Genomic DNA, 25929 nt, shown 5'->3' with positions numbered 1-25929 from the left:
CCGTGTGGGTTTCTTTTGGGTGACTGTGAGGAGTGTGGTGTGTTCTCCCTGTGTCCGCGTGTGTTTCCTCCGGGTGACTGTGAGGAGTGTGGTGTGTTCTCCCTGTGTCTGTGTGGGTTTTCTCCGGGTGCTCCGGTTTCCTCCCAGAGTGGTAGGTGGATTGGCGACTCAAAAAAGTGTCCGTAGGTGTGAGTATGTGTGTTGCCCTGTGAAGGACTGGCGCCCCCTCTAGGCTGTATTCGCGCCTTGCGCCCAAAGACCAGGTAGGCTCTGGACCCACCGCGACCCAGAACTGGATAAGCGGTTACAGATAATGGATGGATGGAAGGCTTGTGGACTTTTGCACACCCTGGAGGAGGCAAAAAGTACAGTTATACAATATATTAATATCATAATAACTTGCATTTTATTAAAAACACAAATAATACAATAAAAACAAGAATCTTAATTCTCTTGATTTGAGCAAATGCAGAATGAGGTCTGGTAAAGTCTTGCTAAAATATCCATGGATTTCTCAGGAAAATATATTACTTAAATCACGGCATATGTCTCTGAAATACCAGTTTATGCCACTACATCAATGGGCACCGATGCGAGCGATTCTTGATGTAGCAGCAGACTGTCCAAAATACTTCCAAACCCAAAGGGCTATATTTATCACAATTGCATGGCAATTTCTCTTGCAGTGCTGTTTGAGGGCTCAAAGGTCATACAGTGGTTTCTGGTCTGGTGCCTTAAATGAACTGAGATGGACTTAGATACTTGCATTAAATAACGTTGAATTTGAACTGTTTGATACTCTCATGATGTTCAGCACCAAGTAATGAACCACACACCCTTTTTGCAGCCTTTGGTGGATGCTCATTTTCTAACTTTTCTTTTTACCTGCTTAGTGTCAAATATTTCAAATCCTTCAATATTCTACCAACTTTTCACTCCTATTTTGTTCCTGTCTTAAAGTGTTTTGCCCTGTAGATGGCAGCAACACAACAATCTGGGCTCAGTTCTGCCTTCAAAGCTCAGGAAGAAGAGAAAGACAACAACGTGTGCTGCTCTGTAACTTTCCTGCATGTGAACAGGGGTTTGATGATGTCTTCTCTTCTGCTGAATGCGCTGCTCTCCCGGTGCCCTGACATCGATCAGGTTATAGACACACTCTGCTGGCCCGGGGCTTCCAGACCTGAGAGAGAGAGGGTCGAGTCCCTTGCCACACTGCTAGGAGAGCTTCAGAAATCGCCCTCTGGGATTTCTGAACAGTGTAAGACGAGGGAGCGTTTAGTTTACAGGGCGCAGTCTGTTCTATGGGACCAGTGTGTGCCACTTCTGAAACTGTTATCCAGGGACAATGTCTCCTCTCAGGAGGGAAGCGCACAGAACCCAGAGAGCAGGGACATGCTCAGCGCAGTGTGTGGACTTCTGAGAGTCTGTATAAGTCAGAGCCCAACTGAAACACTGGATAAAATAGCGGACATGGCTTTAGTCGCGTTCACCGTCCCTGAGAGCGAGGACAAGGAGCAGCTGGACGTTGACACCGCCACAGAAGTGATGGCAGTTCTCCTGTGCCAGACCCCACACTGCTCCTCGTCCTTAGCGGGGAAATCTCTGTCCTGCTCGCTGTGCAGCGTCAAAGAGCTCTCGGAGGCTCAGGTCTCCAAAATTATAGTGAGAATGTGGTTCACGGCACTCAAATGGTCCTCCGAGGAGGACAAGGCGGGTCTTTTGCAGCGCGTCTGGGAGAATTTACTGAGGTGGCGCGAGAGCGAGGACGCAACGGTGACCGCTCGAGCGCTGCTGTGTCTCACAGCCCTGTCAGACCACCTCTTTTTTCCGTTGGAGCGAAAAACTGCAACCAAAGACCAGCAGTGTCGACTAAAACCCGACCCCAGAGAGTCCCAGGCCTTCTTCAGACTCGTCCAATCCGGACTTAAGCACCGAGACAATGTCTCCCGCAAACGGGCCCTGTATCTGCTGAAGAGGTGTGTGTCTCTGTGTGAGGACATGGACGAGGACGTGTGTGTGGACCAGGCAGGTCAGTCACTCAGAAGGTTTCACACAAAAACCGCCTTCTCATTTAAAAATGCGTTACAAACTAAATATTAAAGGCTAAGCACCACTTAATGGACCCCCATGAATATTTCACATTATTTTAGTTACTGACATATATAAGTATGAATTAAAATGAAAATAGCAGCTTAATTTGCTTTAAAACTGACAATTTTATTAAATGGACGGAAAAACCCGAGCTCTCTACGGAAATTCTTGAACGCAACCGTGACGTCACTGGTGGACAACAGCTGAACAACGCCGCGGTAAAACACCGTTATGACTGACTGTTATGACAGTATCTAGCTAAATAACCAACATTATTCATGACAATAGCCGAGCAATAAGCTAAACTCAAATGTAGAGGTACCGTTATTCTTGTAAATGTGATCGAAGTCGAACTGGAATTCATCCGACACTATAAACCTCCGTAATGCAGCTACGTAGCCGAGTATAATCTGAGCACCGAGTTTAGCGAGTCAAGCTAACGTTAACTAACACCAACTAAAACAGGCGAAGTGAGTGTCCTTACCCTGTTTACCTCCATGTTACAGAGGCTCTTGAACACCTTTCGTTGGTGTCCTTACAGGCCCATATTGTTGGAAAAGCACCAGTGAAATGAGCTACAGATAACGGAGTGAGCGGATGGTCCTTTCCAAAGTGCCCGTTTAAAGTTGACAAATTTAGTCCATTTTCTGGATATTTTGGGATCTTTGGGCCATTTGTTCACAGATGTCCCACTGTACTGTGAATGATTGCAGCCAAAAACAACACACCTTTTCGTCATTTTGCATTAAATTAAGTGCAGCTTCTAGAGTTGTTGTCCACCATCTACGTCACAGGCAAGACGCCTATTAGAGTTTCCGAACACCGGTGGGGGGCAATGGTCTTTTAAGCTTTATTCCTTGAATTAGTAAGAAATACCATGTTTCTGACTATCAATAAACACAAGTTAGGAACTCAAATTACACTGTATTTATTTGTTTGACACTTTCATAGAGCTGGTGCTTAGCCTTTAAAGACCACTTCCTCTCAAGTGTTGTACTTGTATGTCCGTGTGGTGGTACTTGAAGATGTGTTATGCATAAAAATAATCAGTCTGTTGTCGTGGCTGAGATTTTCCACTTAGAAACTACCATCGTCCAACGAGAGTTTCTAACAGGTGAAATCAGACAGCCAGGTTTTCTTATGTCATAAACAGAATTAGGAAATGCTTTTTTGTTTGCTTTGATAAATTAACATTATGGTCAAAGTCAGAGGAATCCAGTCCTGATCCCAGAAGGTCCTGTGGTTTGGTGTAGTCTTAGCACAGCAGTGTTAGTTGAAGGGTCTGGTAAGTGTTTGAGCAAACTGACCTAATGGTACTGGTCTGTTCCACCTTAGGATCAGAATGTACAACCCTGTTGTCCCTTTGAGTTTGAAATCTTGACCCACGGATGAACAAATAATAATTAAATTAATCTAGAATCCTTGGCATGTTCTAGGTCTCCTGAATCTCCCAGGGAATATTTGAATAATGACTGCACACCTTTATTTTCCGTAGAGAGCTTGTTCAGATGGATGCCAGGCAAAAGGTCAGTGCTTCGAGAGTTCTGGGAAGATTATGCTCTTGTACTGGAGACTCTCGAGGAAAATCAGGTATGAAGGATTTTGCTGTCTTTATTAAAAATACAGCACAAAGGCTTGCATTTTTGATGGGACAAAGTATTGTCTCACGATGTATTGAAAAATCCTGTTAGTACAAAATATCTCTACTTGAATAGTTTGTCTTAATGCAGCTGTGATTCCTAGATCCACGTGGTTCGACCCGTACTCAATCGAATCAACACCCTCGTTCAGACAACTGCACAAGATGCTGAAGGTACAAGTCACATTTGACTTTTCATTTTTATAATAAGAATTGGTTTGGGGTTGGTCAGTCTTTGGTGGACCTCCATTTTCGCTGATTGGTTTCTCTCATTCTGTCAGGCAGCGGACTGGTCCATCCTTCCTGGTTGCTGTGTGTTTATCAGCGCATGTTCCACAGTGAGAACAAGTCAGTGATGAAGGAGGGAGTCAATCACCTGCTAGAGCTAGAGTTGCTTCAGAATCCTAACTTTGCCTTGGCTTTCTCTCAGGTTTGTTTCATGTTTAACAGTGAATAATTCAGTATTAATGAATTCCTGGTGGGGTGGCAAGGTGGCGCAGCAGGTAGTGTCGCAGTCACACAGCTTCAGGGGCCTGGAGGTTGTGGGTTCGATCCCCGCTCCGGGTGACTGTCTGTGAGGAGTTGGTGTGTTCTCCCCGTGTCTGCGTGGGTTTCCTCCGGGTGACTGTCTGTGAGGAGTGTGGTGTGTTCTCCCTGTGTCTGCGTGGGTTTCCTCCGGGTGCTCCGGTTTCCTCCCACAGTCCAAAAACACATGTTGGCAGGTGGATTGGACACTCAAAAAAGTGTCCGTAGGTGTAAGTGTGTGAGTGAATGTGTGTGTGTGTGTGTGTGTATGTGTGTGTCTGTGAGGCCTTGTGAAGGACTGGCGCCCCCTCCAGGGTGTATTCCCGCCTTGCGCCCAATGATTCCAGGTAGGCTCTGGACCCACCGCGACTCTGAACTGGATAAGGGTTAGAGATAATGAATGAATGAATATGACACACTTATAGCATGGATTGGAAGCTTAAACTGACAATCATGTTTGTGCAGTTTGTTGTAGGTCCCTTCATAGACGTGCTGACTGAAAGCTCACTCTACCACAGGTGGGTGTCATATCCTCGTATAAACCCATATCATAGATGACAGTTTTAAGTGTCATCTACCATTGCATTGCTGTACATTCCAGCTTAAAGTTGTTTGAATGATTCTAGTCTACTGACCCTGTAAACACTGTCCTGTGTTTGTGCAGGTCACCTGAACAAGCCATCGGAGAGTGTCCAGAGATAGGTCGGAAACTGCCAAAGTTTATGGTGACGTTCTTCAGCAGTTTGCCTGAAATAGACAAAGGTACGTTTAGCTAAAAGAGCTCACCATGATACTAAATGTCTGTGGTTGCCCATGAATGATGGTCTCTGCTATCAAACAGTAGTTACTGTATGACAAGCAGCTCTGTTAATTGATGTTATGTGTTCAGGATCCGCGTTGTTGCAGATACTCCGGAGGATGGGCACGCAACACTGGTGCGCTGTCCCTCTGCTCTTCTTGTCTCAGGCTTTGTCCCATCTGTCTCCTTGTCCTCTCCTCAGAGCAGATGGCCTTAATGCACTCAGGTATAGTTTATTGTTTATGTTAGATATTCAGCTGCTGTTTTCCCCCTGTTATACTGCCATTAACCAACTGGAGGAAAATTTCACCAGTGGAGGCACTAGTCCAAGCATTCCTAGAAATGGAGCAGAATAATAAAATAAAATAAAAAATAGCCATACATCCCCAACCACTGCTTTATCTTGTAACACTGTATTATGGGATGGTTAGAAACAGATCACTGAGTTAAGAGAGAATATAGCAATTGACCTGCAGGCTTTATATTGTCTTGTGTTCCTATTTCTAAAATGGTAACTTTTCTCAAGGATTAAAAAAAACAATTAAATTGATTCTAGATCTTTTCTATTCCTCATGAAATGTTTATCTACTCAGTTGTTTATGTGCAACAGCTAACTGTGTGATTGTTTTAGAGAGGTGCTCCGCTGCACTATGATCACTCACCAAATTCTGCTGAGAGGAGCGACGCAGTGCTTTCTGCTCCAGACTGCCCTCTGCCTGACTGATGTGGTATGACATCTTAAGATCATAGACTTATGTTATGCAGACCCAGTCATTTACTAAAACCCGTCAGCATATCAGTTTTTTTTTTCCTTTTGTGATTTATATATGTTTTTACATGTCTCTAGTGAAAAACCAGTTTATGACTGAAAAGGTTACCGAAAAGAATGTTTGTTACTGAATGTAGTCATGGTGTAAACGTTTGATTTAACATTGATCGCAATGAGAAAGAGGAAGTGTGTTCCTGTCCGGCTCCGGACGCATTTTCGCTACACTGATCACCACTAAGCAGTTGCAGGAGACGAATGAATAACCCCGAATAATTGCTTACAAGGCAGATATACATCCAGGACTGGGTGCCATTGTTACAGAGCATCACACTCTCATACAGTCACTCAGACATTCACATTTCAGGGCAATTTCACACACACACACACACACCTGTGAACAATTTCACACAGCCAATCCACCTACCAACATGTGTTTTTAGACAGTGGAAGGAAACTAGAGCACTCACACAGACACTGAGAACACAGGGAGACACAGGGAGAGCATTCCAAGCCCCTTGCAGACTGTGACTTGAGGCTAAGGACCCCTGGACCCTGGAGTTGGCACTGTAGCGCCAACATGCTGCCCCCTATTTGATTATTTTACATGACAAGAAGAATTATTTATTTATTTTTTACATTTAAAAATAGACTAAGATTTTTTTGTTGATCAAAAATCAAATAAATGAAACAAAACAAAAAATGGACATACATGATTTATATTAGAGAAATATAACTGTTACAATCTGTAACTGAATGTATTCCCTGGTTTTTGACAGTCAGCAGTGTCTCTGGATGAAGTCTTTGGTTTCCTGGCACTCTTCCGAGCTGATGAGTCCCTCTGCAGAAGCTCAGCACTTTGGAGAGAGGTGAGATACCTGTCTGAACAAACAGAGCAAGTATAGCTTCTTAAGTCTGAAAATGTGCTTGTTTTTAGCTTTTCTCTGGACTGAGAAAATCCGTTCAGACAAGTCCACTGTCAAGTCTCACACATGTGTTGTTTTACAGCTCTGCAGTTGGTTGCAGGCTAATGAGGGCAATTTTCGTCCTTCTGAAGGTTCCAGCAGCACTGCCCCAGAGAGAATCTCTGTGCACATCTCCAGATGTCTGAAAGCTTTCCTCACAGTAGCAGTCAGCTCTGGTGAGCCGCAGTGGCAGAAATACTGCTACAATAATATAAATCCAAAGAAGAATTTATTTCAACTAGTGGAGGTTTTGGAAAGAAAAGATTAGTGATTTGCTTTTTCCTCAGCAGATCAGATAGACAGTGTTCCGGACCCAGGTGAGGCTGAGTCCCTGGCTCGTGCTCTTCTCCTGTCTTTAGACCTGGAGCAGAGCAGGAGAGAAAAGAAGCCAGACAACGATGGACAACTCGTAGAACAGCTTTTAAGCCCACTGTCAGACGTCCTGCGTCGGCTCAGCACCAGTGTCTACTTACCGCTGCATAAAACTGATAAGAGCCTGCAGCTCATGTTGCAGCTGCTCAATAAACGTTCAGAGGTGGAGAAGAATGGTGTGTGCTGTGTTTGTGGATACTGGAAATGAAATGAAAACACACATGGAAATGTTTAATGCTGGCTGTGTATTTTAGAGTTTAAAATCTCATTTCCTGTTTTGTAGAGGACAAGGTGGCTGTTGCCTTGGAACATTTGCTGTTTGGGGTGGTGGAAGCAGTTCAGGAGTTCATATTAAGAAAGCTGAGCGGGAACCTACAGGAGGTGGGTAATGTGCATATGAGCGTTAATGTGGTTCTAGGACTTTGTTTTGACCGGATCAAAAGCCTCACATGCTGAATCAAGAGACCATTTCTTTAGTTTAAGAAACGTGTCGTCACTTAAAGTAACACTAGGTAGGATTTGTTATTGTTGCTCCTGGGATCCCCCTACAATTGCAGAGTGTAATACAACACTTTCCTGAAAACAAGTGGGCTGTGGAGGGAGTGGTTTCCTACTTTCCTCCAAAAGTTACATAGTGCAGTTTCTGCATTGCTGAGCCTGTAGTAGCCACGACAGAGGCTCTGTTCTCCCTATTACAGCTCAGTGGAGCATCACAATGATTCTCAAGCTGTAATATTAAGGTACAAATGCTACCTAGTGTTGCTTTAAAAACAACTGCAAATTTCAGTACATTTCAAAATTTCACTGAATATTGTTTTAAAAGCACAAAATATTTCTGACCCTGTATACACTCCGTACAAATGTCTCCAGCTCTACTACACACACATACCCAAATACATATTTAACCAACCTTTAACTGAGGAGTGTATTATCTGCGTTGTTGTTTGTAGCTGTGTGATGTGGACAGGGCAGGCCTGTATCTTGCTATTCTGCGGATGCTGGTGAGGACCTACAGCCATGTTCCGGGCTACCTCTCAAATCTACAGAAGAACTATGTCTCCAAACTCACTGTAAACTGCTTGGGGATCCTTAATGGCCCTTCTGAACAGGTATTAAATAGTGTTTTGCAATCTACAGATAAATCTGGGTTTGGAACTAAGCTTTATATGTGGAGATAATCACAGTTAGAATTACATCAGCGTGTTATCAGCAGCGTTTATAGATTGTGCTCAGTTTTTCATCTAATTTCATCATTCGAAAATGTGTGTAAGTCTTCATGTATTGTTTTTCAGAATCCTTCTGTTGCTGGGCAGGTGCAGAAAGCCGTCAGCATGGCAACGCTAGCCTTGCTGTGTGAACTAGCTCAGGAACATGTGTTTGACCCACAGTCTGATGCTATGAGATCCCTCTGTTCACTCCCAAGCTTCTTCTACATGTCTCTGTCCTCCACAACTGCATCTGAGGGCTTTAACCAGCGCTTACTAAAACCATCTACTATGGATGTCTCCGGAAGGTCTGATAAGATCTTGAAGCGCTTATATTGAGTATTGCAAGCAGAATAAATATTTAAATATTACGATTTATACTTTATTGTCTTATTATCTGTAAATAATAATAGTTATTAATAAATTCAAATACATTTACTTTCATCTAAATGCAGTGATATGCAGGCTACCTGACCAAAAAGAGTCACACACTCTAATATTCTAATACTCTACACTCACTGTCCGTTCTCTGAACTCCTCTGAATATACAGGAGCACTTTGTAGTTCTACAGTTACAGACTGGAATCCGTATGTTGCTCTGCATACTTCCCCCACCTTCTCTTCAGTTGTCAAGACCCCACAGGTGTTATTGGCATGTTGGATCATTCTCAGCGCTGCAGTAACACTGACATGGTAGTGCATTTTTACTGGTATGAGTGGATCAGACACAGCAGTGCTGCTAGAGTTTGTAAACACTGTAACCACTCATTGGCCATCATCTTAGAAACACCAACCTTGTACATAGAGTAGACAGGTGCGCTCTGGGGCTAAAATTTTGCAGAGCATCAGATGGATTCCAGTGTGTTGGACTACAAAGCATTGATAAAATGGAGAAAGTGTGTAGATTATTAGTGTGTGAAATGCTAATATGCTAATATGTAATCTGATAGATTTCCAGATAACAGTCTACAGCTTAAGGATTGGGGAAGAGTGGCAGCGTTCTTCATCCGGGACCAGTGGACATGTCTGCATTTTCTCCAGCAGTGTGCAGTACCTCACAGCCAACCTGACGACACCAGTGCAAGAGTGGCCTTTCAGGCTGCAGTAGAGGCTATAGCATTGCTGCCTAGTGATCTGGTGCTGCCAGTGCTGGACTTCATGACTTTAACTTTACCACAGGTCAGAATCAACCTCTCAGGATGTTTGGTTTTCTGCTACTTTAGTGACTGGGAGACATTTTAATACCCCTGAATCTTTTTTTCAGGAGTCTCAAAATTGCTAAATGTGGCTTAGTAATAAAAAGTGTTAATTTCTGTCTCCTCCACTAGATGGTGCTTTGTGATGAGGTATTGTGTGTGGAGGCGGTGTGCGTGTCCTGGAAGCTGGTGCAGGCCTTGAATACAAACCCTCATGACTTCTGGTCAGCGCTGCAGGCTTTCGTGCGACTGGCCTTCCATCGCAGCGCCCTGGAGCGGACGGAGTCGCAGAGCCCCAAACTTACTGCCTGCATAAGACGAGTGAGTTCAGTAGATTAGCTCTACACTGTCAGAATGTTTACATGTTACTGAATAGATGTAAATTAAACACTACAACCAGAACTAATAGGAGCGAATGTGGCAAAGGAAGATAAATGATGGTTCCAGCTTTATTTGGCATAACTGGAACTTGTTAGAATATTTTACTTTGAGACATTGATGCTTTTAAAAATGTAAATAAACACAGCCTCTGCAATGATGCATAAATATAGTGCATACAGATAATGCTCTGCTTTGTATCTCCAACAGTGGCAGAATATGTAAACAGGAGTATTATGAAATGATTTTGCCTCTTTTTTTTTTTCTGAAGATTACACATGAGCTGATGGAGTTTTCCCAGGTTAAGTCTGGGGTGATGAATGTGCTGATCCAGCACTGCTGTCACACCTGGCTGCCCTTGGCCCCTAACAAACACACAGACGCTGCTATTCAAAGTGCCATTAACCATTTGGATATTCTGACAGAGGCTTGTGTGTATGGACCAGTCTTCAGAAGAGATCAAAGGTAATTTTTGGCAGGTACCACAACATCATGCCGTAAAATGCTGTGCAATTTTGCTATTTTTATACTTTGGATCTGTGACTACAGGGCAGTTTGAGATAGATCTATCCATTATGTACACACTGTAAACGTGAAAAATGAACAGGAACAAGACACTGGGCCCACCCCAAGCTGTTAGACCATCTTCTGCAACTGCACTGAAAGGATGGACCTCTGTTCTTTCAAAAACATATTTTTTCAGTTGGTGTTTTGAGGGTGGAGAAGCAGAGTGCTATCTACCACATCGGTCTAAAATCTGCAGTAGGTTTTTATAGGATGTGATGTCCATCATATAAATGTTCTTTAAACCATTCAGTGACCCCTGTTGAAGAGACAGTAAATAACTCTTCATTGACATGCAATGGAATTTCTTTTTTTTTAGACCAGTGCCTGTGCTTTTTACACCACTTAAGTCTCAAATGTACCTTAGCATTTGTTATTATGGATTTATGCACCTCAACCTTAATGTAAAATCCCTCTCTTGTGTCCTGGCTGTTCTTACTGACCGTCTGATCCCTTCCTGCATTGACGTCCCAAGTCACCTGTGGAACAGTAACCATTATTTCCAACCCTGTTTACTCATGACCTTCCCCCAGGCCTGAATGCAGATTTAACTTTGGTCCCTGTTCAGTAATGAACCCTCTTTTTTCCATCTTGCTTTTTCGATACCACAACAGTGTCAACTGGGCTTGCTCAGCATTTTATTACATTCCAAAAAAAGTGTGCAATTATGCAGCAGTTCCACTCTCTGAAAGCATCTGCATGTATTAGGTTCTACCACTCACTGCCTCTCTAAGGATTTTCAGATATGTTAGTCATTTTAATTTTCACCTATTTCATTATAGTCCAGAAATGTGGAGGTTAGGTGGATTGGCTACTCTTAATTAAATAAAATATAATATGGGGCGCCCTGTGAAGGACTGGCCCCCCCTCCAGGGTGTATTCCCGCCTTGCGCCCAATGATTCCAGGTAGGCCCTGGACCCACGGTGACCCTGAATTGGATAAGCAGTTACAGATAATGGATGGATGGAGAATATACAGGGGGTCCTCGACTTACGACATTGATCCGTTCCTACGTCGCGTCGTAAACTGATTTTCGGTGTAAGTCGGAACATACGTACATACTGTACGTAAATAACATACTGTAAGCACTTATCCTATCCTAATACCCATCGTCTTCAGTCCCGAGCCGCGTAACCGTGTATTCTTCTGCCGCGCACACCAAACACGAAGTTCACGTTACGGAGTTTACGACGCAAAACCACTTAAGTCGAAACAAGGCTTTTTACAGTAAATGGGAGATGTCGTAACCACGAAACATCGTAACTCGGGACTGATGTAACCTGAGGACCTTCTGTAATATGGTCTGAGTGAATGGATATTTATGTGTGTGTATATGCCCAGATATGGTTTGGCAGTCTGTCCTGGGTGAACCACCTAGTGCACAATTCATTCCACCAGGTGGACAGTGCCGCCTCTCTGTAGTGTGTGTTGACTGAGTGTTGAATGGAATGCCGGTCAGTGCAGTGTGGACTGTAAAGTGTCCTTAGGTGTCTAGAAAGGTGCTGTATAAGTGGAACTATAACTAACTATAAATATAGTGCGTTCTCCTTGTTTAGTGCGAGACAAATAAAAGGAGATGTAGTTTTCTGTTGATACTTCATGATTTTGTAGAATCTATGAAATAAAAAGATAATGTAAAAATACTGTCAAATACTGAATTTATTTATACAGGTTTTTTATTATTTTTTAGACTCATTCAGGAGGTTCAAACCTATGTAGAGCAGCTTGGAGAAGAGTGTGCAGCAAATACAGTGATCAGCAGGTAACTAACCATTGCTACAGTAAAGGAGGCAGTCAAAAAAAATTTTTAATATCCAAGTAATAATACAATCGATTTGTATGTGTATAAATGTGTGTGTGTGTGTGTGTGTGTGTGTGTGTATGTATCTTTCTGCCTAGTGAGAACAGAGATGACCAGTTCCCACGCTTATGTGTTCTCGCCTTTCTGAGTCATCTCAATCCATCCAACAGCCTGCATCAAAAGCTGATGGAGGAACTAGTACAGCGTTTACTGAAAAAGGTGAGTGAGCAACAGTGTGCATGTGTTCTCTTTTATTTCCGACCATTTTATTGTTTCATATCTCTCTACCTCCCTCTCTATTTCTGGGTTTTCCCTTTTTTAACCTCATGTTTTTGCAGGATGAGGAGATATCAAAGTCAAAAGTGCGTTACTATAGCAACTCCATGCATCACCGAGTAAAGAATAGGGTGTGGCAAACATTGCTGCTGCTGCTTCCCAGATTGAGGCCGGTGAGGAAAATAAACACACACACTCAATAACGTGCAAAATTACTACCATGCCATTCTTTAAAAATGCATTACATTGCTCCTGTTGTTACAGGAGTTTGTGGTGCAGTGTGTGTTGGTTCCTGTGTGTGAGGCAGGCTTCTGCAGCAATCAGGCTTCCGTGAAGTACCTAATTGAGTGGGCACTGATCCTGATCCTTCACCAGAATCCCTCCCATATTCAGCATCTGTGGAATTGCTTCAGTATGGTAAGGGCTGCCTTCTAATATGTTGACACAGTTAGTGTGTGTCCATTCATAGTTAAATGGGTTATTGCAGTAAAGCCCCAAGTGATGATAAAACCTCATTTACAGATGGTTTAGAACAGCAGGTTTCATCAGTGTTCATCATCTTAAAACAAGTGAAATGCTTTCGGGTGATGCCAAATAAGAAATGGAAACAGTCAAAAATGAATAAACTGACAATATGAAAACAGCACAGAAAAAAATAAGTGGACAATATTTTACATAAGATGAGATAATGTACACTAAGATGATCCAAAATGTGTATTTATATATGCAAAATGTATATATGCGTTCTTCATATACAGGACATACCCGACATTAAACTGATAATAACAGATTCTACACTTAATCTTATTCAAAAGTCTGTGAAACAACATTTAGGAAAAATCACAATACTCCTTACATTCCTAAGAACAACAACATAATTCCAGACTTGTGAAAAGACACAATTCTCTCTTTTCACCATAGCTCTGCAGCACTGAACCATCCACAAAATAGTGGACTTAGTGGGGAATTAAAAAGCTGTCTGCATAGACTAACCAAGTTCTTTTGGTGACTTCACAGGATCAGGAGAAAACAAAGACGAGCATCTGCACATTCCTTTCTGTCTTAGTCCACCTAGACGTCCTTCTCCCTAAACTGGAGGATAAGGTGTGATACTGCCTTGACTCAATCTCTATGCACCGATCAGCCATTACAGGAGAAAGACATCAGTATTTCTACACTCATTGTCCATTTTATTTATTTATATATATATATATGTATTACACATACGCCCATTGCAGTGGCTCTGTAACCCTCTTTTTCAGGCAACGCAGTGGCAGAAGGCTTTAGAGGTGATTCTGTTGTGGTGTTTCAGTCACAACTTCAGTGTGCGCCTTTATGCATTGCTGTCCCTAAAAAGAGTGTGGGAGATGAAGTGGGCCAAGGACTTGACAGAAAATGCACAAGACGGTCCAGCTTCTCTAGGAGGGCTGGCTACTGTTGTTCAAGCCTGTCTGCGTCAAGCTGAGTCCATGCAGAACACGGGGTGAGTGAAATTTAAAGGAAAGGTATAGTGTAAGGCCAGCTTCTCAAACTTGAGTTGTGTCCTAGAACACTGTAGCTATTTGCAAATGAACACAAATGACATTACATTAATATATTAAACATATAGTATTTTTGAGGAAATGTCTTATGCATTTTACTATATATATTTTTTTAAGTGTTTGTCTGTATGTGCTACTCTGAACAGTAATGCTGTGAAGAACTGGATCAAAATTCAAGAACACTTTTTCTTTAGTGCCTTCCATCCTCTTAATGATCACAGTGCAGAGGTGAGGTCTAGATTCAAACTAGAGTTGTCAACTAAAAACTAAAATACTTTTTATATATATATATATTATAATTGTTTGTCAGCATTGCTATTTATTTATTTATTTTTTTGTTCTGAAGACAATATTCCACACATTCCCCAGTCTGTCAGAGCTGGCGGACGATGAGTGTGTCCCAGTGTGGAAGTTTGAGAAGATGGTGGAGTTCCACCCATCTTTGACTCTGAGGAATGCAAGCAGTGAGCTAAGAGAGCTGCAGGCTGGAGAATGGGTCCAACAGGATAGAGGTAGCACACAGTTAAAAGTCAACTGGCTTTTCATCTTTCAACAATGACATAGAACCAAGTCCAACAAGAAAGAATGGAGATTGATGTGCATGTTTGTTGTCATATAACTGTGGAATGCATGAATATTGTGTATATTCTTAATAACCGTGTGTCTGTGCATGTGCCCTGTAGGTGAACTAGAACTAGAGGAGCGTGGGGCTGATGTTCAGAAAAAGATTGCCCCCTGGAGGCTGAGTGTTCAGGAGCAGGAGCCACAGCTCATGGCTCAGCAGAGAGCAGCACGTCTGGGAAAACTCACCAACGCCCTGCTGGTTGTGGCCTCCCTTATCGACAAGCCCACAAATCTGGGTGGTAAAAACATTTCTCTCATTAACACACATTCTGTACTCCTGCCATTTAAAGGAGGAATATCTACATGACTTTCATTAAATCTTTTTTTAATTTTCACATTTTTTTTTAGCACTTTCCCATTTTCAGAGGCACCTTACATTTATAATTAGAACCATGGCCTAGAAACATTTGAACTACAAATGTGATCAAGCTATATAACACCATACATCATTGCTGTACATTAATTACACTACTATACATTACTTGCAAATATTATAAAGTACAACTATGATGAGTTCTTCAGCTTTAAACTTCAACACTTTCAAAAAGTATGAATTAAACCATGAACTAAAGCTATGTTGGACATCATATTTGCTTTGAGGGTGGCAAGAGTTCATATAACTTTAAGTTCAAGGTTGACTTTAGCAAACACCTCACAGCTATGATTGCTAGTTTGTTGTAGCCTACCATTACATTTCTAAATGGCAGCCTTGGTGCTGCAAGCGTATATATAGACTCTATATATATATCGTATACGTACTTATATATCTAGCAAATTTGCCCTTTTGCTGAGAGTGTGAGGGAATAGTAATGGTTCAAAGTTGTTTCTAAAACTAGTTTTAAGAGCCGTATGTTAATTAAAACACCTCTAAACATTCATTCATTCATTATCTGTAAGCGCTTATCCAGTTCAGGGTCGCGGTGGGTCCAGAGCCTACCTGGAATCATTGGGCGCAAGGCGGGAACACACCCTGGAGGGGGCGCCAGTCCTTCACAGGGTGACACACACACATTCACTCACACCTACGGACACTTTTGAGTCGCCAATCCACCTACCAACATGTGTTTTTGGACTGTGGGAGGAAACAGGAGCACCCGGAGGAAACCCACGCAGACACAGGGAGAACACACCAACTCCTCACAGACCGTGCCGCCCCATCTCTAAACAGATTATATAAAAATTATTTCTTTTGGATCTTTGTTAGTGTTTTATGGTCCAAGCTAAACATCTACACCTCCAGTTATACTTTCAGGCTTGCCTTAGCTGTGTAAGTGTGTCTTGTCCTCTTTAGCTCCAAACAGGAGTGACACCATGTCCAGCTGTTTTTGTTGCTAAGTTCTGCCACTATGTTCTCCCAAATGAAACATGGCAACCAATGCAGAGACACAACCCTTTATCTAATGTCCATTGCACTTTGTTTGAGGGTATCAAGAGGCGTATCGCAAAACGTTTTCATTTCATTTATACTTCCAGAATCTCAGCTTGTGGTTGACACATAGTGGTCATTTTCATACTTTCATGTGGCAAGAACCCATTTCATGGATAAATATTGACTCTTAATGATAAGATAGATTGAGGGAGCATATTGTCCTTGCATAGAGCTCTTTATTGACACCAAAACAGTCCAGCAAGGTGACAGAAGCTTGTGTCGGTGACTGTCTGTCAATATTTACCCAGCGATGTGCATTTAGAATGTGCTTTCTCTAATCTCAGAGTGAGGCCACTCACATTCAGACAATAGTGTAATGAACTTTTAAAGGACATATGTGCAGGATTATTGATTTCATAATACTGCTGAATCGCTAAGCCATGCTAAATCATTAGCTAAATCGATCTTATTGAAGTGGACAAACTTCTGTTAAAATGATGCTGCCGTTTCAGGATTTCTTTTTAAAACATCAGGATAGGTTAAGACACAAACAAAAATGCTGCAGAGTGTTCCCATAATCCCTCAAACCCATCCAAATTCCTTAGAATTAAAAACCTTACAATCCATGTTCATCCTCACCTGCATCATCCTTTTAAAACCAAATCCACATCACAGAACAGAGACTGTTTTTCTCAGACATAACTAGGAGTGATTGCTCTTCTAAACATCTGCATAGTACAGTCGGTCCTCCGTATCTGCAGATGTGGCATCCAACAGCATTCGACCAACCACGGATTCAAAAAATAAAAATAAATCCAGGAAGTTCCAAAAATCAGACCTTTGTTTGTGTGCACCTTTTGTCTCCTTATATTATAAAACTATTCACACATAATGCACATTGTATTAAGTATTTTAAGTACTCTGTAGATGATTTAAAGTATACAGGAGGGTGTGTGCTGGTTATCTAAAAATACTGCCCCATTTCATACGAGAGACTTGAGCATCTGTAGATTGTAGCATCCACACACTGTATCTCTATTTTTCCTTAGAGTAGAACTTGGACATGAAATAGAAACCGACTAATGTTTTTGTCAACGTTTATGGAAATCTGTCATCAGTCCGTTTTCTGATCTCTTTTTCTTAGGTCTGTGTAGGACATGTGAGATTTTTGGAGCCAGTGCCTTGGTTCTGGACAGCTTGCGTCATGTCAGTGATAAACAGTTCCAGGCCCTGAGCGTCTCTTCAGAGTTGTGGCTGCCACTGATGGAGGTGTGTGTGTGAGAGAGTGTGAAAGAGAGAGGCACTTCTGTGCTCTCAGTCCACTTCACTTGGCCTGAAGCTCTGTCTTACTCAACACCCTGTGATTTGTCTCTCTTCATTAGAAAACTGAATTTGTGTAATTCATTTCACAGTCAGTCATTTAATCATAGATCATCTTTTATTGAGAGTCTTCATCATTCCTCAGGACTCACACCACAGCAGGGATATTCTTCAGTGTCTGCTTCAGGTTTTTGTTGTCAGAATGTGAGGGCAGGTAGCCAACAAGCTAAATTCCAGGCTGTCTTTTAACTCTTCCTACACACTGCAGCCACAACAGTTTTGACTATACTCATGTAAAAGGAAAGGTTGTAATCCAGGATCCTCCTTTAATTTAGTGGAATTTATTCTGCCATTGGTTTTCCCAAGAGGTTGCAAAAGTAGCTGAATGGCCTTAGATGTGACAAAAGTGGTCACGGCCAAAAGCTAACTTGATGGATGGATCATCCTACTATGGATACTGCAGGAACAGGAGCAGTAGTTGGAACTGTGGCGTGTGTTTCTGATACAATGTTCAATGAGTGGTATTTGTACTTGATAAACTGGTATTTTAATATACAGGGTGGGCCATTTATATGGATACACCTTAATAAAATGGGAATGGTTGATGATATTAACTTCCTGTTTGTGGCACATTAGTATATGGGAGTGGGGAAACTTTTCAAGATGGGTGGTGACCATGGTGGCCATTTTGAAGTCGGCCATTTTGGATCCAACTTTTGTTTTTTCAAAGGGAAGACTCATTGGGAATTTCACAAGAAAGACAATGGTGTGCTTGGTTTTAACATAATTTTATTCTTTTTTTTACAAGTTTCTGACCACTTATAAAATGTGTTCAAAGTGCTGCCCATTGTGTTGGATTGTCAATGCAACCCTCTTTTCCCACTCTTCACACACTGATAGCAATACCGCAGGAGAAATGCTAGCACAGGCTTCCAGTATCCGTAGTTTCAGGTGCTGCACATCTTGATGGTATGGTGTGGTATATGGGGTACAAAGATAGTGGGGCCATTCTTCACCAATGGAATCCTCAAGTTGCTACATGGTGATGTGTTTTCCTCTTTATGCACTGAAGCTGGCACATTCCCTGAGTTTTTCCAGCAAGATGGTGCACCACCACATTATGGGTGTCAGGTCCGAGCATTCCTAGATGAACAGTTTCCTGGAAAGTGGATTGGTCATCGTGGGCCAGTTGAATGTCCCCTAAGGTCTCCCGATCTGACCCCCTTAGACTTTTATCTTTGGGGTCATCTGAAGGCAATTGTCTATGCTGTGAAGATACGAGACGTGCAGCACCTGAAACTACGGATACCTGGAAGACTGTGCTAGAATCAGTGTGTGAAGAGTGGGAGAAGAGGGTTGCATTGACAATCCAACACAATGGGCAGCACTTTGAACACATTTTATAAGTGGTCAGAAACTTGTAAATAACTCATGATATAAATAAATACATATAAATAACTCAACACCATTGTTTTTCTTGTGAAATTCCCAATAAGTTTGATGTGTCACATGACCCTCTTCCCATTAAAAAAACAAGTTGGATCCAAAATGGCTGACTTCAAAATGGCCGCCATGGTCACCACCCATCTTGAAAAGTTCCCCTCCCATACACTAATATGCCACAAACAGCAAGTTAATATCACCAACCATTCCCATTTTATTAAGGTGTATCCATATAAATGGCCCACCCTGTTTGTCAGATGTAAGTCTAACCGGATGTATGGTGATACCTTTCGGTCGCAGGTGAAGCCCACTGAGCTAACTGATTTCCTGCAGCTAAAGAAAAGTGAAGGCTACTGTATTGTTGGAGTGGAACAGACAGCAAACAGCCAGAGTTTGAAAGACTACAAATTTCCAGAGAAGACCCTACTGTTGTTGGGGTAAGGCCACCAACTTATTCAATGACAAAAAGTCCTGAGCCCACCTAATCGCCAGTGGTTGCTACAAGTTTGTTTAGGCCCTTGTTTTCAAGTCGGTGCATAATGAGTGTAAAGGGATGTGTAGAGCACATGCAGAGCCTGAGCCTTTGTGTGAGTCTCTGCGGGAGCTGACAGTGCAGTTGAATGTTATCAGGCTAATTGACTTTGCTCTCCCTATGTGATTTCTTCACCTCTGCATGCTGCTGCAGACAAAGCAGGCTTGTCCCAGCATGCCTGAACGCTTATCAGCAAAACTATCTTACACACACACACACAATCCACTTTTGATCTTTCATTGTAGTAAAGCCAGGCTTACCCCTGTGATATTAGAACTCTTGTTTTTTGATGAGAGCTCACACTGCACATTTGAATCGACCAATGTTTACAGCCAAAGCCTGTCATTCAGGTTTATACAGCCCCACTGTACAACAGCACTCTGTCCCACTGACCTGGTGTGCGGCGGGTGCTCACACTGCACCAGTAATGTGTATCCTATGGACAGCTCTGTCTCTAGCCAATTTACAGTAAAGTATTTTCACTGTATAGACAAAACATGCTTTTCACATGCTATACTGTAAACAAGATTTGTATTTTTGAATAATAATAGTTCACAGAGTAACTTTTTTAAATTGAAAACACAAATAGCACCATCCCAGAAGCACCTCTGTTGTAGACACATCTCTACATTTTTAAGTTCCTGCCCTGGAACACTACAACATTAGCTCCAAGTCTCCTCCTGAATGGTTAGGGACTTTTGGCTGCTTCTTTGCTTATCACAGTAATAAGTGATGATAACAAATATTGCCCTGAGTCTGTTAATGAATTCCTGTCAGCCATGTGGCTAACGTTAGATACATAGGAACAGGGAAATAACTAGCTTTGATTTATGTCAATACTTTGGATCATTCTCAGTGCTGGAGTGAGACTGAGATGGTGGTGTGTTTGTGTGTCTTGCGCTGTACGAGTGGACTATTGATGGAGGACTTCATGAGCTACTTTCTCTGACTTTGCTTTTACAAGGTGAAACATTGTAAGAGTGGATATTGACTGGATACAGTGTTTAAAAATGTCACCCACCATGTCTGGTCCACTCATACCAGCATAACACACACTAACACACCACCACCACCACCACGTCAGTGTCACTGCCACACTGAGAACAATCGTTTAAGCAAATCAAACCTGCTCTGTGGTGATCCTGTGAGAATCACAATGTGACGTTTGAGGAACAGGCTGAAAGCGGGGCTAACTACAGTGTGTGATTGTTGCTGATGAAATGGATAATGCGTATAGAAATGTTTTGGCTGATTGTGAAGACATATATAAAAAAGCTTGGTTAGAAAAATAGGCTTTCAAAGAGTTGATTGTGTTTACTCTTGAATGTATAACCACATTATATTATCTCCTAAATGAAACGGATTATATTCACATCCTTCATCCATAACCAGGTTGATTTATTATTTTTTATAAATTAGATTTATCTCAGTACACTTCTAACCAATGAATAAATTATAATAATGGGCTTTGACACTTAGAATAGAATAGAATTGCAGCTTTCTTAGAAGAGGCTATGTAAAAAAATAATAAACAAATACAATAAGAAGTGAAATACAGTCTTACAATGTGTCTGGCAGAGCCTTAGACAGTTCAGTAGCTTAGATGTGTAGAGATGTGTAGATGTGTAAACTGAAGCAGTACTGATTTCTGAGTCTAAATACATAACACAGTGGGGTGAATCTGTTGAGGATGAGAAAATGAGAGAATTTGAGGATCAGACAGTATTTCCATAATGTTGAATTTGCGATACATTATCAAAGCTCTATGTGGTAAATATATGTTCCTGACTCTCTCTGTGTGTGTGTGTGTGTGTGTGTGCGCTTCCCTGTTTGCACACAGTGATTGGTTTGGATGCATCATTTGCCATCGCGGGAAACCGACACCTGTTGTTCCTTGCTCAGCAGCCGTCCAAATCGCTGCCCGATTTACAGGCTGTTATCTAATTCATTTAAGAGCCCTGCCGTTCACACTGGTCCTTAGTTTTGCTTTCCTGAACTGTGTGTAGACGGTGCAGACTTTTAGCAATCAGCCAGCCCCAAGCAACACACGCTTTATAATGAAGTGACTAATGAATTTCTAATGAATTGAGGCCATTAACATCTCTCCATCTCTCCCCGCCTCGTCAGGAATGAACGAGAGGGCATCACTGCAAACCTGCTGCAGCTGCTGGACGTTTGTGTGGAGATTCCTCAGCAAGGGGTCATACGTTCTCTCAACGTGCACGTAAGCGCTGCTCTGCTGGTGTGGGAGTACACAAAGCAGCATCTGCGTTCTGGACAAAACGGCTCATAAATGTTCAACCATGTCTCTGTCCTGTACTCTCAGTAATCAGTAATGCTGTATAAAAGAGTGGCTAACACTGCTGCTCGCTATGTAGGAGTCTGGGGTTGGAGCCACTGCTCAAGCCACCACTATAACACATATAAGTGTCCTTGGGCAAGACTTCAAACACTTCTTCCACCTACATATGTAACATAAATGAACTGTAAGTCGCTTGGGAGGAGCGTGGACAGTGTTATACACTTTTTTTTGTATTGTTTTAAAATTATAATAAACTTAATTAAATATAGAATTAAACCAGTGCCGGCTTGAATCTTGTCCTTGCGGCTGAATCATTGTTTAAGTAAGCGGAACTGCGTAATTAAACTATGAGAAACTAAACACCGGTGGATTTAATAACATGACAGAACGGCACGAGGGTTTCATTCACTATTTACTTGTCTTGCTCAATGATGGTGAGGTGTTTGGTTTTCCGCCTTGTCAGCTGCTGGAGTGCCTTTGTGCACGAGCCGGTCACTAGGGGCAGCCTCCATTGTCGCACACAGGTGTTTAAGAAAACACCAGCTCAAAGAGGATACAGGGAAGGAGCTTACTGACTCATCACTGACTGGTTTCGTAGCTGGAGACTGAAGATTCTGCTCTGATGAACTACATCCTGCCAATGCCTTAATGGCCATCTTGACTCTTCCGCATGAAGTTTGGGGACTGTTTATTTTGGTCTGTTTTGGATCTCAGCCCTGACATTTTTTTTTACCTGAAATGGAGCTACCAGGCAGCAGATGGCTGGACCCCAGCGAGCCTCTCCTGGGTGAAATGAGATTGGCGTGGACAAACTCAACGAGCTCTGGGCTCAGCGGGGCTCCTAGTGGGGGGCTGCTGCTGGAGGTGCTGATGGTGCTCATGTGTGTGGGGGCAGTGACAGGTGGGCTTTGCTCATAGAGCTTTCTTTCTTGTTACGTTGTGGTATTTTATGTGTATCCAACATGTCTGTCACTAGGGCTCTCCTCTCTGCTTCAGATTTATTTAATGAAGCAATGATTAAAAAAAAAAAGGGGGTGAATTTGCATAATGAAAATGCCCTGTATTAAATGGTCCTCCTGCTTGGAGCCTCTAACAGAGACACATGCATATTCCATTAGACTTTATGTTTATTTAGTTTTGGTTTGCGATAAATTATTTTGGAGTCTTTGAAATACTTATGTCTTATTGTTCAGTTAAACCCATTATTGATTGGCTTGTGTTTTTTTTCCTCCTTTCCAAATCTCTGATTACAGAATGGCTAGAATACTGTTATACTTTTAACCAGCCACAACATGACATCTTCAGGACAGCCATAAATCCTTTTTAGCATTGCAAAGTGTTATATTGTTTGTTTGAAAGTGTATATAGAAGGTTGATGATTATATGTCGTGTTCTTGTTATTGATGATTGTATAGACTTAAGTCAGTTTAATCTTTGGTTTGATTTTGATTGTCAGGAAACATCCTGGTCATTGTGATTGTCGTGGCAACAAAGACGTTTCACTCTGTGACATCAGTGCTCATTATTAACCTGGCCATCAGCGACTTCTTGGTTGGAATCGGTGTCATGCCGTTTGTGGCAGTTTCCATCATGAACAACGGCTGGGTGAACTGCAATGTCCGTATATACCAAACACACTCCATCTCCATTATGGAAACCTTAGAGCATTTTAAATCTCCTTTACTCACTACTTCATACGCAAATAAGGAATTAAAATAAAGACAAGGGTAATGAGATTATAGTAACAAATCTCCAATAGGGGTTATTCTGTGTTAATCACTGAATGAATTCAAAATGAGTTTCCTGTGATGTGAAGGGTCCATTGTAGAGAAGCTTGCAGAGTCTGAACCTTTCACAGTGGTAGTAATAGGAACCAGACATCCTTGCTTTAAAGGGCACTTCACAGGAAATGGTTATGAATATGAGATCTTCAGCAGCGTAATTTTGGCCAGCTCAGAAGTGCCAAAGTCCCTTTTGAAGTCCCTGAATGCAGCAATTCAGGCTCCATTCATATGTGGAGAGGGTCCTTCACATAGGGGTGGCCCTGTTTAAACATTTTCTGTATCAGGAGGAGTCCCAGACACATCCAGACCAGGTTTTATGACATGAAGGAAAAGTTTCTCGATAATGAACGGCTCTAAATTCCTCTTTATATCTTCCACAGGATTTGTGCCTTTATGTGGGTTACACCTCCTCTGTGTACTGCACTGCTTCAGTACTAACGCTTGCAGCCATTGCTCTGGATCGCTACTACTCCATTATGGACTGCCTGCGCTATGATGCACGCTGTACAGTGTGGAGAACGGGCGCAGCCGTGCTGTGGATCTGGCTGCAGGCTATGCTCACCAGCTCTCCTCCATTATTCGGCTGGAGTAGCGTGAGCTTCGTGAAACCTATGTACAGTTGCTCCGTCAACTGGGCAAGCAGTCCGAGCTACACGGTCTTTATGGCTGCCCTGACCTTTCTCCTGCCGGCGACAGTCATCCTCTTCTGCTACGTCAAGATTGTGCGGGTAGCCCGGCACCACGCTAGAAGGATCCACAGTCTGGAGGAACATCTCCAGCGGAGCAGAGGGCACCCCAGGCCCGATCCTTCTGAAATGGCCCACCAGTGTTCTGCGACAGACGTGGAAGCGCATGACCCCTCCAGACTTGTGTACTATGTAAGTGGGAGATTTGTTTCAGAAGCCCAGTTTGATGCTCCCCAACGTGATCTGGCAGGAGGTCCAGCTCCACATCCCGAAGGAGAAAGCAGCTCCAAGCCTTCAGGCCGGCGCCTTCACACGTTCCTCGCTCATCTCCAGAGTAGCAGCACCCATCAGGCCAGCCATCCTCACCATGGCATCATGAGGCTCTTCATGGTCATTGCTGCCTTCTTCCTGTGCTGGACACCTTACATCAGCGTGGCTCTGGTGCAGGCCACAGAGACTGCCCTCTCACGGTCAGTGAGTCAAGTTCCACCTGCCGTCGTCACTTTCTCCTACTGGCTGGTGCTATTTAACTCCGACATCAACCCATTGCTGTATGCTCTACTCAGCAAACGCTTCAAGGGAGCACTGCAGAACCTCAAGCAGAAGATCCAAGCCCGGTTAGGTGGTGTAGTCAGGAGGGGTGGGGAGAGAAGAACAGATGGTGGTGGATGCACCACGCCCACTAACGTAACAGCCGCTAACGTGGAGCAGCATTCCAGAGACGGTGGACCAGGCTACGCTTCTGTTTTCACAGTCAATGCTGCTTATCCCAGAAGGTATAGGGAACGATTGAATGAAGGCCTCCTACCAGGGAGCTTGTCTTCATCTTCAAATTCCTCTCTCTCCACCACCACCACCTCCTCCTCCTCACTTTGGAATAACTGCAGTGGAAATACTCCGGAGAGGTCGGAGTGCTTACAGGTGCCTTGCAAGTCACAAGAGCGAGACAGACCCCTCAGCTCCGCCACAACCAAGGAGAGGCAGACCACTTTCTTTTACGGCCAGATTACAGTCCGAGTGGAGCATGAAATCTGTTGACCCAGAACATTTGCACTAATAATGTTTTGTTACTGTGAGTGTGGGGTTTCTAGAATCAAGGTTTCACTCACATTATGCGGGGGCCTCCGATAAAATTAGAGCATGTCGTCGCTGTCCAGAGAAAGACATGGCTTTACAGGACCCTCCAAAATATTACAGGAGAATGGAAAAAAGTTTAACTTTCACTGGAAGACAAAGTAAAAAGATTTTATTCCAAGTAATTTTAGAGCATTTCTATTGGTCCATCCATCTTTAAATTTGAACACAGTATGAAGGACAGCTTCTGCGTTCAAATGATGTCTTAAACTAAACGTCCACAAAAACGGAGATGCATGTTTTTCATAGGACAGCGATGATATGAAGCAAGGGGTTGCCTTTAGTTTGCTGTCAAGGGCCCTTTGTTTTTTAGCTATTTCCCACACGAGCCACACACCTGCCATTTGGGCAGTCGGCATATTTTAGTTTTGAGTAGTGACTCCTAATGTCAGTAGATATGTTGTGGTATCTGCAGATATTTGCATTATCTAAGGACAGATGTTTAAAATTGACAAATACTTCAACCAATATTGTCTAATAGGGCAGCTATTTGGGGCAACCATGGTCTAAAGTTTAGGGCCTTGAGACTGGAGGGTCAGATGATCATTTCCTAGGACCAGCAGGAAAAATTCATGCACAGCTGATGGACCCTTGTGCAAGGCACCTAACCCCCAAA

General features: G+C 42.7%; 2 protein-coding genes across 2 annotated transcripts; both read left to right on the top strand.

Moving 5' to 3' along the window:
• The first annotated feature begins 1038 nt into the window (after positions 1 to 1038).
• tarbp1 (TAR (HIV-1) RNA binding protein 1) lies at positions 1039 to 22200 on the top strand. Its single transcript, XM_066659236.1, has 29 exons — positions 1039 to 2029; positions 3587 to 3681; positions 3835 to 3904; positions 4012 to 4160; positions 4721 to 4773; positions 4920 to 5017; positions 5145 to 5280; positions 5686 to 5782; positions 6600 to 6689; positions 6829 to 6961; positions 7076 to 7333; positions 7441 to 7538; positions 8108 to 8266; positions 8450 to 8670; positions 9313 to 9541; positions 9691 to 9879; positions 10208 to 10401; positions 12192 to 12263; positions 12401 to 12521; positions 12641 to 12751; positions 12843 to 12995; positions 13596 to 13682; positions 13841 to 14061; positions 14266 to 14347; positions 14466 to 14631; positions 14803 to 14982; positions 17257 to 17381; positions 19176 to 19312; positions 21535 to 22200. The coding sequence occupies exons 1-29, from the start codon at positions 1087 to 1089 to the stop codon at positions 21698 to 21700; spliced, it is 4833 nt and encodes a 1610-aa protein (XP_066515333.1). The 5' UTR covers positions 1039 to 1086; the 3' UTR covers positions 21701 to 22200.
• Positions 22201 to 22295: 95 nt separating this feature from the next.
• On the top strand, positions 22296 to 25403 carry LOC136684709 (5-hydroxytryptamine receptor 1F). Its single transcript, XM_066659237.1, has 3 exons — positions 22296 to 22610; positions 23166 to 23326; positions 23874 to 25403. The coding sequence occupies exons 1-3, from the start codon at positions 22448 to 22450 to the stop codon at positions 25215 to 25217; spliced, it is 1668 nt and encodes a 555-aa protein (XP_066515334.1). The 5' UTR covers positions 22296 to 22447; the 3' UTR covers positions 25218 to 25403.
• Positions 25404 to 25929: the final 526 nt, after the last annotated feature.

This window comes from Hoplias malabaricus, chromosome 2 (genome assembly GCF_029633855.1).
Source record: "Hoplias malabaricus isolate fHopMal1 chromosome 2, fHopMal1.hap1, whole genome shotgun sequence".
NCBI lineage: Eukaryota > Metazoa > Chordata > Actinopteri > Characiformes > Erythrinidae > Hoplias > Hoplias malabaricus.
Note: the sequence above shows the minus strand (reverse complement) of the source record. Positions and strands in the feature narration are given on the sequence as shown.